Source organism: Podarcis vaucheri (assembly GCF_965113315.1).
Source record: "Podarcis vaucheri genome assembly, chromosome: 12".
Classification (NCBI taxonomy): domain Eukaryota; kingdom Metazoa; phylum Chordata; class Lepidosauria; order Squamata; family Lacertidae; genus Podarcis; species Podarcis vaucheri.
Window position 1 is genome coordinate 16,846,645 of NC_138750.1, and position 14,499 is coordinate 16,861,143.

General features: G+C 42.9%; 2 protein-coding genes across 29 annotated transcripts in view; both read right to left on the reverse strand.

Annotated features, from left to right (window-relative positions):
• Positions 1–14,499, reverse strand: part of LOC309515330 (prostatic acid phosphatase-like) — a 45,112-nt gene that overhangs the window by 15,211 nt on the left and 15,402 nt on the right. For 2 of the 17 annotated variants that reach the window (XM_082193074.1, XM_082193076.1), the window contains exons 1-2: positions 2,721–3,171; positions 2,098–2,203 (exon numbers count right to left, since the gene is read on the reverse strand). Coding sequence is in view for 6 of the 17 variants with exons in the window: in XM_082193076.1 (XP_082049202.1) it covers positions 2,098–2,171 (74 nt within the window). In the remaining 11 variants the exon portion in view is untranslated. The other 15 variants (XM_082193075.1, XM_082193080.1, XM_082193077.1 and 12 more) reach the window with 14 other exon arrangements.
• Positions 9,015–14,499, reverse strand: part of LOC309515333 (prostatic acid phosphatase-like) — a 264,606-nt gene continuing 259,121 nt past the window's right edge. For all 12 annotated transcript variants that reach the window (XM_082193094.1, XM_082193095.1, XM_082193089.1 and 9 more), the window contains 5 exons: positions 13,073–13,205; positions 12,490–12,572; positions 11,682–11,788; positions 9,994–10,175; positions 9,015–9,223 (listed from right to left, as the gene is read on the reverse strand). In XM_082193094.1, the coding sequence (XP_082049220.1) occupies positions 10,019–10,175; positions 11,682–11,788; positions 12,490–12,572; positions 13,073–13,205 (480 nt within the window). In that variant the 3' untranslated portion in view covers positions 9,015–9,223; positions 9,994–10,018. The remainder of the gene's footprint in view (positions 9,224–9,993; positions 10,176–11,681; positions 11,789–12,489; positions 12,573–13,072; positions 13,206–14,499) is intronic.

Below are 14,499 nucleotides of genomic sequence, written 5' to 3' on the forward strand. Positions count from 1 at the left end.
GAAAAGAAGACCTCACGCTTACCACTACAACATACTTCAGTTCCCTTCCTGTGATACTTGGGAGAAGCAGACCCAAGAACAGGATGAAGAAGGCGAAGCCACAACTATTGAAACCGTGCCACAGATGCATCACTGACCCCATTACTCCCCGTTAGTGAAGGTGGAAAGGGAGAAAGTTGTGTTTTATAAAGAGCAAATCAAGGGGTGGAGACTCTCTGTAAATTTGATCTTGGAGTTTAACCTGAAGGCTACTGATTTATGTATTTTTGTAATACAGTCAAGGACTGAGAAGGAGATGCCAAATTCTGTAGGCCTGGAGGACCACACTTGCCTGGGGGATGTGCCCCATTGCTTCTCCAAAAGGAAGGACACTTAGGTCTCTGCTTATGGGCAGGGAACCAAAGATAATGGGGAGGTTGCAGTCTCAGACCTCCAGGAAGAACATCATGGTAGTTTGAAGGTGAGCCTAGACCTTTCCAATTGGCCAGAGAAGGAATAGCTGCAGGAAGCTTACCCCAACCCCTTGCCATCCCCAGCTCAGTTTGTGTATATGCATTCATGTTATTACGGTCTTTTGCTAGCTGCCTTGAGGACCACTCAATCCAGTGGTAGGTGGGGTGCAAATCTTCTAAATAAATAAGCAAACATAGTGGCATTGCTGCCAGGAGGGGAGAAGCACGCCACTCGCCCACCACACTTGTTGTCACTCAGGGTAAAGGTATGTCAGTGATGGTGGTAACAATAACCCAAACCTATTTAGAAGATTAAAGGGACGTGGGTGGCGCTGTGGGTTAAATCACAGAGCCTAGGACTTGCCGATCAGAAGGTCGGCGGTTCGAATCCCCGCGACGGGGTGAGCTTCCGTTGCTGCTCCTGCCCACCTAGCAGTTCGAAAGCACATCAGAGTGCAGGTAGATAAATAGGTACCGCTCAGGCGGGAAGGTAAACGGCATTTCCGTGCGCTGCTCTGGTTCGCCAGAAGTGGCTTAGTCATGCTGGCCACATGACCCAGAAGTTCTACGCCGGCTCCCTTGGCCAATAAAGCGAGATGAGCGCTGCAACCCCAGAGTCAGCCACAACTGGACCTAATGGTCAGGGGTCCCTTTACCTTTTATTTAGAAGATATTCTATGCAAAAATATATAGGACAAGTTATAATATCTGCTGGAAATGAAAAAAGGTACATTTTATCATATGTGGCGGAAATGTAAGGTAATAAAAGCTTTCTGGGAGATGATATATTATGAAATTTTAAAAGTGCTGAAAATAACTTTTGTTAAGAACCCAGAAGCCTTTTTATTAGGAGTTATAGGTACTGACATACCAAAGGAGCAGAAAAGACTTTTTATGTATGGAACAACAGCCGCCCTGATGCTACTAGCCCAAAGATGGAAAGAAGACAAAGTCCCTATCAGAGAAGAATGGACTATGCCGAGATGGCAAAACTGACAGGAACACTCAGAAACCAAGAGGACAAAAACTTTATAAAAGTATGGGGAAAACTTATAAGCTATTTAGGAGACCACTGTAAGCAGATGGAAACAAAAGCAGAATTTTAAGTTTACTTGTAGCGTTAAAATTACCATGGAGAATATGGTTTGATATGAAAATTGGAGTGTGGAAGAATATGTAGTACAGTACAGTATTAAATGTTTAAAATGGGACCCCGTGGAGGGGATGGAGGGAAGTCCTGAGATTTGGAGGAATCTCTATATGAATATACTTTACGATTCTTCACTTATAACTTTGTATATGTAAAACCAATAAAAATGATTAAGAAGAAGATATTCTGTACAGATGCATAATCTCATGGCCAATTGAAGTATTCGTATGGGCAAATAATCATGGTCAGTCAAGGAGCACATCAGGACAGCACAATACAATTATCTCCATAGATTAAGTGTTCGTTGAAGAAGAGAATGTTTAAAAGCTGAGGTACATAATATTGTAGAAACAGACCCAACCGCCAATGGACCATAGTAACATTTGCCCTTAGCAGAAATTGGACACAGACATCATAGGCATCCATTATGGTCAGGATTATGCCCTTTAGCTAATACAGGGCATCTAAGATTTGCAAGAGAGGAACCGAGTGTACCTGGTTGTTTGAGGGAAATGGAAATTATATTTCATGGTTCTAAGGAAAGGACACGTTGCCATAATCTTTTCCATTAATTAAGATTCCGTAGACACATGTTCAATAACTGAAAATAAGAACAAAATGGGGGTGCTTTAACATATGAATAGCAAACTCTAGGGCAACAGGATTTTAGTGATGTGTAGCTGCACCATTGTAGCTGCACAGATGTAACTATTTAATTTATTTAGTTTGTTTAGCAAAGGTCTCTGGAGGGACTCACAGCAAAGTTTTTATACAGAGGTAAATAACATGAATATCAGGACATCAATATGGATTTCACAAAAATGATATCATTTACAGAAGTGTCGTGAAATTGATAACATATAGCACAAACTTTCCACAGAAATGTCTTTTGAGATGTGGCCTCCTGAAGCTTGAGCTTCACGCTGGCAGGAGCAGAAACAACATTTTCACGTTTACCTCAGCTCCACAGCAGTTTTCTCAGAAGTTGTCATGCTCAGGAACTAAAATTTAGAGCCCTTTATAACAAAAAAGGTATCAACCAAAAAAAGTGGGGAACTTACAGTGCTGAGGAAATTCATAACCCATTTTGAAAGTTTAAAGGAAGCCTCACTACCAACCTGCACTTAAAGGTTCAGGGCCTTACAGAAAGGTAACATTGGGCATATCTAAACTTTCTGAGGAAATGAGTTAGTTGCCCATAATGGTGGCTGCTCTTTCCCTCACCTCTCCCACTGAGCGCGTTTGCCCTTGTTAAAGTAATGTACAGCACTAACGTACACAGGCTCTTCCTAGGTTCAAGGTTTCAAGGAGAGGAGAAGAAGCAAGAATGCTTCATGTCAAAGGTGGGAGCCTTGCCCAACGAATCTGAGGAGCATATAGTTAAAAATATAAAGGCAAGTGAGAAAAACGTTCTTTAAGTTCCTCATAGCCCTTGCCCACTTCACCATCACACCCCACTCATCATAACTGTTGGCTGAGGTGGTTGCTTTATTCTGCCCAATGGTAGGGCCGGCCACAGAACCAACTGTTATACCAAAGTCCTCTCACTAAGTTTGCTCCTTATCTCCACAAGCCGTGTGTGTGTGTGTGTGTGTGTGTGTGTGTGTGTGTGTGTGTATACACCCCCCCAAAAAATATGCATCTAAATAAATGCACCGTAGTCTCTTCTTATGCCATAATAAATTTGGTTATCTTTAAGGTAAGATTCTATGGGTGACATTCAACTAAATGCTACTCAGACCTACAGTGGAACCTCAGGTTAGATACGCTTCAGGTTACATAAGCTTCAGGTTACAGACTCTGCTAACCCAGAAATAGTGCTTCAGGTTAGGAACTTTGCTTCAGGATGAGAACAGAAATCGTGCTCTGGCGGCGCGGCAGCAGAAGGAGGCCCCATTAGCTAAAGTGGTGCTTCAGTTTCAGGTTACGTACGGACCTCCGGAACGAATTAAGTACTTAACCTGAGGTACCACTGTGCTGAAATGAATTTACCTGATCCTTAATTTCAATTGGTCTGCTCTGAGTAAAATGTAGTTGGCTACTACCCTTTGGAAGGGATGCAGGTGGCGCTGTGGGTTAAACCACAGAGCCTAGGACTTGCCGATCAGAAGGTTGGCTGTTCGAATCCCCGCAATGGGGTGAGCTCCCATTGCTCGGTCCCTGCTCCTGCCAACTTAAGTTTGCTCCTTATCTCCACAAGCCGTGTGTGTGTGTGTGTGTGTGTGTGTGTACACCCCCCCAAAAAAAACACGATGCATCTAAATAAATGGACCGTAGTCTCTTCTTATGCCGTAATAAATTTGGTTATCTTTAAGGTAAGATTCTATGGGTGACATTCAACTAAATGCTACTCAGGTAAGGTAAAGGTAAAGGGACCCTTGACTATTAGGTCCAGTCGTGGCCGACTCTGGGGTTGCGGCGCTCATCTCGCTTTATTGGCCGAGGGAGCCAGCGTAGAGCTTCCGGGTCATGTGGCCAGCATGACTAAGCTGCTTCTGGAAAACCAGAGCAGCGCACGGAAACGCCTTCTCCCTTCCCACCTATTTATCTATTTGCACTTTGACGTGCTTTCAAAATGCTAGGTTGGCAGGAGCAGCGACCAAACAACGGGAGCTCACCCCGTCGTGGGGTTTTGAACCACCGACCTTCTGATCGGCAAGTCCTAGGCTCTGTAGTTTAACCCAGAGCGCCACCCGTGTCCCAAATGCTACTCAGACCTACTGAAATTAATTTACCTGATCCTTAATTTCAATTGGTCTACTCTGAGTAAAATGTACATAGTTGACTACCACCCTTTGGAAACTATAGTTAGATCCTTTGAACTCATTAGGACTTACTTTGCAGGAAACATGCCTAAGGCCAGGCTGCAATTAGAAACCTTACTGCAGTTGTGGTCAGGTAGCTCCTTAGATTCCCCCCCCCCCGCCCCAAGGTTGATGACTCAAGGGGTAGCTGTTTAGGTAAGAAGGGTTTTTCACATAGCCTCCAAAACGATTAAGCAGGAACCAACAGGCTATTTTCCATCCCCAGATCTGTTCCCCTGAACTGGAGCACCTTGGAATCGTTTGGATCAAGGTGCGCATGTCAAAACTACGCCCCTTCAGAAAGGGTGGAACTACCTTGCCAAAAAAAATCTATGCCTGCAGCAATCATACTACTGCTGTTCAGTTTTCCACCCCACCTACCAAAACAACCGAGGCTTTGTGAGTTCTCAAAAGAGACTAGAAAAAGCACAGGGGAAACACAGGAGAACAAATATTTGATTATGTTATGAAAGGGGAGAAAGTGGAGATTATTTTCCCCCCTATTTTTGTGGGTTTTTTAAAAACTGTTATTTATTTTGACAAAGTAATAATCATAAATAAATAAGAATAAAAACGTGCACTCCACCACCGAGACCATTCCATTGTAACTATACAACCTCCCAAAATTTCAACACCTCTTGCGATGATTTGATCCCTTTCTGTTTTAACAGTACAAATTCTACAGACACCCTCCATATCTCCTCAAAATAATTTCACCTGCATATTCCCCATCTTACCTTAATGGCACATGCTAATTTATCATTAATAGCTACATCCCAGATCTCTTTATACCATTCTTCCATTTAAATTCTGCTTGCCCCTTCCACTTCCTAGCTATAATAATTCATGCAGCTGTCAATAAATTTGTGAGCAAGTCCTTCATAGCCTGTGAACCTTCCACGCCATCGTAAATTGATAATAATGCTACTTTTGGACTTTCGGTTAGCTTTAACTCAGTGATTTCTGTTATCTCCTTAACCATCCCTTGCCAAAAAAAAGTACATATTTGTACATTATTGTACATATTTACACCCCCACCACATGTGAACATAATTCCCTGTTTCCTGTCATCCCCTCCAACATAACACCAAATATTCCTTGTTTATTTGAGTGGAGATTCTGAATTACAGTGAAAAACATCCCTGGCTGACTTAACCACAATCTGAGATTTGAAGGAGTAGACTGACATCTAGTGAGTAAGTTCTTTTTCACAGTTTCATCAGTTTAGATATTTGTGCACACCCAATCAATATGCACATTTGTTCTACATGCTTCATTGGGGTCATTCATTATGGCCCAAAGGGGTCCTGTTATCCTCCATAGTAAATACCCCACACCCAGGTTAATCATGAAGAGACCAGAATTGTTTTTTGATAGGATAAACTTATTGGTTTCTGTAATTAGTAAAATCCAGAAGTGTCTGAATTCAGTAGTATAGAAGTATGCAGATTCCTTCTCTGCAAATTCTATTGCTGGAAAAACAGTAGCAACTCCTTGAGTCCTTCAGGAATATTTTTTAATATGGATATATTGATACCACTTTTTCAGAAGTTGTTTATAGAGTGCAATGCAATTTAATGACCAGTTGAAGATTTTAACGCAATTACCTGCTGCAAAATCCACCTATATAAATGACTTCTGTTTGAGAAATCTAAAGGGAGGGGTAAGGGTGGCAACATCCACATAAATAAAAGCCAGAGAGTAGGAAAGGGCATCTTTAATAGTTGTTGTGCCACTACCGAATTCAGGAAAATAGAATCTGAATTATTTGCACATCAGAGCCAAAATGCTTTTACAACCTCAAAAAGTTGAAGGCTGTCAGTAAATTGGAAAATGCAGGTGAAAGACATTAACAAGTTCAAGGCTATCAGTATTATGAAAAAATATGCATTAAAAAAGGGCAGGTTGACACTGATTTTGACAAAGCCACCAGGACAAACCATTAGAATTGTTGTGAGTTGCTGTTGTTGTTTTGGCAGGGTTCGTTATTTATTCTCAGCCCATCAGACTTTCCCATTAGGCCCATGAAGCTGTTTTGGGCAAACCATAGCCACTCGCCCTACGCCTGATGTCATGCAGGTGAGGGCAAGGCTTGCCTCTCCCTGAAAGCACCTGACAACCAGGCACCTTCCCCTGCCCAAGTCCATCACTTTAGGAGCAAGAGGGCCCTTTAATTCAAATCACCAATCTCCTTTTGCTTGGCAAAGGTTATCTCAAACCCTATTTGGCTTATAGGTTTCTGGTACCTCAAACATTCTCCCAACTACTGGTATTCTGCTGCCACCATGTAAACACTAATACCTCTGACTTTGCCACAGTAAATATGTTCTCAGATATGTTCTCTTGAACTGGAGCATCTTAGACTTGTTTGGATTAAGGTGCATGTGTCAAAGCTACGCCCCTTCAGAAAGGCAGAACCGCCGTGCCAAATGATCTACACCTGCGGAGATCATGATACTGTTTGGTTGTACTCCCCCCTTTCCCCAAAAATCAGGTTGGGCAAGTTCTAGAAAGAAACCATAGGAACACAGAAAAAACACAGAAGAACAATGTTGTGTAGGTAAAGGGACCCCTGGACAGTTAAGTCCAGTCAAAGGCGACTATGGGGTGTGGCACTCATCTCGCTTTCAGGCCGAGGGAGCCGGTGTTTGTCATGTGGTCATGTGGCCAGAAGGACTAAACCACTTCTGGCACAACGGGACACTGTGGTGGAAACCAGAGCGCACGGAAACACCGTTTACCTTCCCGCTGCAGGGGTACCTGTTTAACTACTTGCACTGGTGTGCTTTCAAACTGCTAGGTTGGCAGGAGCTGGGACAGAGCAATGGGAGCTCACCCCATTAGGGGATTTAAACCGCCAACCTTCTGATCAGCAGGCCAAGAGACTCAGTGGTTTAGACCACAGCGCTAACCACTCCCTTTAATGTCATATAACTTCCCTATAAAACACGAGTGGGGGGAAAGTGGAAATTCTGGAGTAAAGTTCTGTGGGAACATCTTCATTTGACCTTAGTTTAATATTTTAAATAATGACATCTAGTGATTAACATGTGGTTTTTTTTACAATCTGTTTCATCAGTTTGGAATGATTTGGAATAACCATTCACTATATACATTTGTTCTGCATGCTTTGCTTGCAGCCATTTTTTATGGCCTGATAACCACTGTTTCAGAAGAAGTCTATATTATTTATAGAGCACAATATGATTTGATGAGCAGTTGTAGATTTTAACATGATTAACTGCCCTTTCATTGTTTAACCCATTACAGGTAAATGCACACGTTGTGTGTGTGTGTGTGTGTGTGTGTGTGTGTTTATATATCTAGATAAAGATATAGATATGTAGATATATATATACTTTTTGAGAACTCTAAAGGGAGGTGAAATGGAAGAAACAGTCACATAAACAAAAGCTAACAGAGAAGGAAAAGACATCCTTAATAGCTGTGTCATCGTTGACTTTGGGAATATGGAATCTGAATTGTTTGTATTATTTACCATAACACAACAGTCTAAATGCTTTGACAACATCAATAAATAAATAAATAAATAAACACCTGTCAGTTTCAGTTGAGGAGGAAGGCAAATGCTCTGCAGGACAAAACATTCCTATGTTTCCTTTTCATCTTATTTGGCAACAGGGAGGAGGGGGCTAGAAAACTTGTACACTTTGTATGGGAGCAGGGACTTCAAAAGTCCTAACACCCGTTGAAATGAATGGGAACTGTACAAGTGATCACTTTCACAGTTATATAAGAATATTTGAAGAATATGGGGTTAATGTCCAAAATATGTTAACCATTTTTGATAAATAGACTTCTAAAAAAAGAATATGAAGCTCAGTTGCACAGTAGAACTTTTTTTAAAAAACACACACCAGTATTTTAAAAATATTGTCAATAAGGTTGCAAAATCAATTGCTGCTCTCTCCCCAGGCTTTTGTTACCACCCCCACCCCCACCCGTAATGGTATTGACGGAGAACGCAGGGAAGGAGGAGAGACAAGTAGAGGAAGGGGGGCAGGAAGTGCCATTGGAGGAAAGGAGGGAAACTCAGGAGGAGGCAGTGGCGTAGTGTGGATTGTCAGCACCCGGGGCAAGGCAAGTAATTTGCGCCCCCTCTGCCCTAGGGGCAGAGAGCTGCGAGTGCGAGCGGGGGCCCCCCCCCAGATGTTGCGCCCGGTGCGGCCGGCCCCCCCTGCACCCCCACGCTACGCCACTGGGAGGAGGGAAGGCTCTCAGATGTTGGAGCAGAGCCTCAACACCGCACAGGAAGCTCTGGCACGGACAGCGAAGCAGTGGCGGTTCCATCTGCTCAGGAAAGGAGAGTGTTAAAGAGGAGGGGGCAGAGACATCACATGAGAATGCCTCGCCTCTTCTGCTGGAAAAGGGGTGGACGTAAGTCACTCCGAGAATCTGACCCAGAGGATTTGGATGCTTGATTATGTGTGCTGCTTGTACATATGTAAAATAAAGGATGTATATATGTATCTCTGAGTGAGCAGAGGCATTTCTTGCAGAGAGCATTCACAAGCCATCACTCCCCCCATCATTAGATTTAGTATATAGACACACGTTAATTTGTAAATGATGCAGCAGACGGCAGGGTTTTTCAAGTCAATTTTTGAATCTGTTTGCTTGATATTTATTTGATCATAATAATTTCTGAGAAGATGAAAATCCTAATAATGAGAATCACACGGAAGCATCAACAGTCATGCAGTGTTTCTGGTGTCCTACAACTTATTTGCTGTTCACTTTCCTTCTTGGGGATGTTAATTTCCTCATTTGCCTTTTCTTTGATTTTACTTTTCACCCTGGTAGAAGACGAGAGACAATAGCAACATGTCAAAAGGCCAACAACACTGCCATCATTTAGAAATATATTTTTCGGGAAATACACATATAGTTATTACAAGTTATATATACATATGTGTACCTGTATAATAATAATATTTGTACCCTGTTCATCTGACTTGGTTGTCCTGGGCTTCCTCCCCAAATATAAAAACATAGGAGGCCATCATATGCTAAAATGTTCCCTATACAAGGTTGCCTTAACGTCTCTTCTCAAGTCAGATAGATGTTTATTTCCTTGACATCTGATGGGAGGGCGTTCCACAGGGCAGGCGCCACTACTGAGAAGGCCCTCTGCCTGGTTCCCTGTAACCTCACTTCTTGCAGTGAGGGAACTGCCAGAAGGCCCTCAGAGCTGGACCTTAGTGAACAATGGCGGTGGAGACACTCCTTCAGGTATACTGGGCCGAGGCCATGTAGGGCTTTAAAGGTCAGCGCCAACACTTTGCATTGTGCTCGGAAACATACTGGAAGCCAATGCAGGTCTTTCAGGATTGGTGTTATATGGTCCCTGCGGCCGCTCCCAGACACCAATTTAGCTGCCACATTCGGGATTATTTGCAGTTTCCGAGTCACGGTCAAAGGTAGCCTCATGAAGTGCACTGTTTGACCTTGGGCCATTCATCCTCATCTACCTCATAGGGGTGTTGTGAGGAAGGTCAAGCTGAGAAATTGAACATTGATGCATCGGTTTTATATGTGTTGGTATCAACCCTGCTACCTATCTTACCTCTCATTTATGATGCCATCCTACATTAACTATTACATTCTGCTTGCCAGTCCTCTGGTATGACAGGAGAAACCAGTTCTTTAAACTTCTGCAAGGGGCAAGCCGCTTCACAGCCCGGCAAAACAAGAGCTTGGGGTGGAAGATTTTTTTGGGCCCGATAGTGCATCTCAATGGTGAACTCACTGAAAAGAAGAAATGTAGGTCATTAAGAGCATTATGTTGTGCGGATGCCTGATGATCGTCTTCCAAAGCAACTACTCCATTCCAAACTTAAAAATGGAAAGCGTAATGCTGGTGGCCAACAAAAGAGGTTTAAAGACTGTCTCAAGGCAAATCTAAAAAAATGTAGTATAAACATTGACAACTGGGAAACACTGGCCTGCAAGCGCTCCAGTTGGAGAACAGCCTTTACCAAAGGTGTCATGGGCTTTGAAGACGCTTGAACTCAGGATGCAAGGGAGAAACATGATAGAAGGAAGGCATACTTGGCAAATCCACACCGTGATCGATTCCCGCCTGGAAACCAATGTCCCCACTGTGGAAGGACATGTGGATCCAGAATTGGCCTCCACAATCACTTGTGGATTCATTGTTAAAACCGTGTTTATGTAAGACAATCTTACTCGGCTATGAGTGATCGCCAAAGAAAGAGGTCATTTCTACAAGATGCAGCCATATATCACCCAGGTCTCACTTCCATTTCCTAAGAACTGATCTGAGAAGTCTTCTGATAAGATGGGTGGACTTCTGTACTGCTAACCACGGAAGGCTCAAGACAAGTTGCTGATTTTCTCGACTGAATGCTAATCATCTTGATGGGATTTACTTAAAGAAGCAAAACCAGCCCTTTGTCGCAAGCCGCCTGGTTGTTCAATTTATTTCATGCATATATATTTAGAAATATGTCCCACAGATATCAATGGGGTTTATTCTGAAGTAAGCCTGCAAAGGATTTCATGCCTACAGGCAGCCCTTGTTGAATTCTGCCCAGGAATGTAGCCTTAAGGCAGTGCAATTATGGGCATAGTTGCTTAGAAGTAAATTTCATTGTGTTCAGTTGGGATTCTTCTCTATTAAGTGCGTTCAGGCATAATCATACTCATGTTGTCTCAGAGGTGAGTCCCAGTGGGGCTTATGACCCATTAAGTGTGACTAGAATTGCACTATTGTTTTGGATGTGGTTTAAGAAATCCTTTCATGAAATTGGATATTTTGTGGAATTTAGTCTTGTTTTTCTTTAATAATCGAGAAAAGTTAGGAAAAAGTGGGTAGACAACCTCTCTTGAGCATCTCTCAGTCTTTCATTTGGGAGGCCCATGATACCTTTTCATTGTTGCCCAATTCTAACCTGCTGTTTCAAGTAATTATGATTTAATTGGGATTTCTCAGCTCTGCATCAATGATCAATATTGTAGATTTGGCACAAAGTGTGACTCAGCCCTTTCAACCCCTTTCTGTCTTTCAAAGGTATGCACACCTCACCCACTCAGCTATGAAATAATTTTTCAATAGTATTTTGAACAGCCAGACGTCAAGCTCAAACACAGAGGGAACGCAACTGATTTTTGACCCATTTCAGCAGTGCAGGAATTGTGAGAAGAAATACTGTGTTTGAGAAGATGAGTGAATTTGCAGATGCTTACCCAATAAATCACTGGTAATTATTGAATATACGAGTTCATATTTACCCACTGTCTTCTTTATATAGCTCAAAAAATAGGCAGGCGGCGTATGGAGGTAGCTTTACGTCGAAAACATTGAGTGCTACTTGGAGAGCAACTATTGTGGTATCATGCTATAAAAGGGAGAAAAAAGAATTCCATATAACTTTTATGACAGAAGTTTTTCTGTGTGTACATATGTGTATATATGAATATATAGAAAGAGAGTTCTTATCTCAGACTCTGCTAGTTTCAAAGATGCCGTTTTAGACAAGGGCCTCATTATGGTCTTTAGGACATGTGATATTGCAAAGGGATCATGCTTGCAAATAATCCAAGCAGGCACTAAAGGGAATGAAATGTGCAGTCAGCCAGCTAATTTAGTATTTTAACATGTAGTTTCTTCACATTTGTAGCTCTGAGGCTGCCTTCAGTATCGATGAAACCTTATGTCAATCATCTCTCTCTCTTTCTCTGTGTAATTACTTTTATTTTGCAGGAACATGAGCTGTGTTGGGACCCTGATTTGGGCTGGAGGGCTATACAGTTTTCCTACCCAAATCTCTCCCTACAGCCCCCCAAAGATAGTGTACAGAATGTGGCCCAATCCAGACCAGGAAGGTAGGGCGACTCATCAAGAGCATAACTGTTTCCCCTTCAAAGTAAAAAGTGACACTCTGTTTTTCAACCCTGTTTTTAAAAGATGTGATGTGCATAATGTTAGTTGAGTAGACAAATCTCATTTCCAAATAGTCTGCTTAAAGAGGGGAGCCAAAAAGTAGCAGGAGAATGCGAGCTACAGAAGGTTTGGTCAATTTAAAATGTTCATACTTACGGCTGAATACATTAACATTTTTCTTCCATCAGTGGACTTAGTAGCCTCTGTCATCTTATTCAAAATATCTTTCACAAGGAGACCTTAATGGTGATGGAAAGGAATACAAATGCTGGTGAAACCAAGAAGCCCTTTTATCTTTAACCAATTGTTAAAGTAAATTGGCAAAGACTTTTTTTCCAGCTGGGGCACAGAAGTTCTAACATTCTAGTAATACTCCCAATTCAATTGGGACAGTTGACGGGTATACAATATGGGTGCTGAGTTGGTCTATATACACATAGGAATGTGACTTCGGACTCAGCTACATTAGCAACGGAAGGAAGGAAGTGTTTTAAATGCGCTATAACATTGGGACACCAGATGGCGCTGTAGAGTTGGACCCTTTGGCAACATGACTTCCCACTATAAGCTTTATAATACGTTTTCCTGAAACGTTTGTTAATGAGTCTAGATCCAGCCTTTGTGTCTACACATGAGTCTCCAGCCTTCAGTGCAGCCCTGGAACCAGGATAGTTGCTCCTGCTTTAGATAATATGCATGACATATAGAAAGATGTGGGCTTTGTTTTGCTTTTTCTTACCTCCTTGTAGTCGTGATTTCTTTTCTCTTTCGTGTATCCCAAACATTGCATTTAAGGAAAATGCCAAAAGATCTTTCAAATTGTCCATGACTTCGTCAGTAGCCCAGGCTGGTAATGGCTGCTTATGTTTTTTCTACAGTTGAAAAGAAATAAAAGCGGGTGGTGACTCATCTGTCAGCCATGCCTTTGCTCTCTCACTCTCATCTCTTCTGTTGTTTCACAGACCTTCATGTTTCTATATAGGAAAACCCATTCCATGCCACATTGGGGCCCACACAAAATGGCTCACAGCCAGCCAATAAAACCATATTACAACGAGAGGGGATTTGGTCTAAATAAATTTCCACAATTGTAGGATTAGAATTAGACTACATAGGTTTTTGAAGTCTCCTCTCCCAGCCAAAGTAGGACGCGGGTGGCGCTGTGGGTAAAACCTCAGTGCCTAGGACTTGCCGATCGTATGGTCAGCGGTTCGAATCCCCACGGCGGGGTGAGCTCCCGTCGTTCAGTCCCAGGTCCTGCCCACCTAGCAGTTCGAAAGCACCCCTAAGTGCAAGTAGATAAATAGGTACCACTTTATAGCGGGAAGGTAAATGGCGTTAATGTGTGCTGCGCTGGTGCTGGCTCGCCAGAGCAGCTTCGTCACACTGGCCACGTTACCCGGAAGTGTCTTCGGACAGCGCTGGCCCCCGGCCTCTTAAGTGAGATGGGCGCACAACCCTAGAGTCGGACACGACTGGCCCGTATGGGCAGGGGTACCTTTACCTTTACCTCCTAGCCCCATGTCTATGGCAGTTAAAGAAAAAAAAAACACAGTCCCAACTGGGTTGATGAACTCAGTCTAGAAGTTCCCCTTTTGTGGGGGGAGAATAGGCCCCTGCCTAACTAAAGGGGTGTTTTAGCTTGGCTGAAATGTGTCTTTGATTTCTGATAATGTCTCTTATATGGAGCATAGAGAAGTGTGTGTGTGTGTGGTTTTGTGTGTGTGTAGCAGCCTTTCTCAACCTGTGGGTCCCCAGATGTTGTTGAACTACAACTCCCATCACCCCTAGCTAGCAAGGCCAGAGCTCAGGGATGATGGGAAATGTAGTCCAACAACATCTGGGGACCCACAGGTTGAGAACCGCACAAAGGTAAAATGTACATTTATAGCTCTACACAACCTTGCCCCGTAAAACCACCACTGATACGTAGTCCTACCTTGGAAGGTTTCCTAGATGGAAATGCGTCCCTGAAGCTGAAAATGGTTCCTCATCCACAATGTAAACAGTAGCTTGGACCACTGCAGCTTCTGCTACTATGGTTACAACAGCCTCCAGCACAAATAATATTGAAAGCAGGATCGTTAATGACCTTGCCACAAGTGTGGCTTTTATCTGCCATGTGCCACCTGACCTCGTCCTAAACCCCTTGGTCTGTTTTGTTGG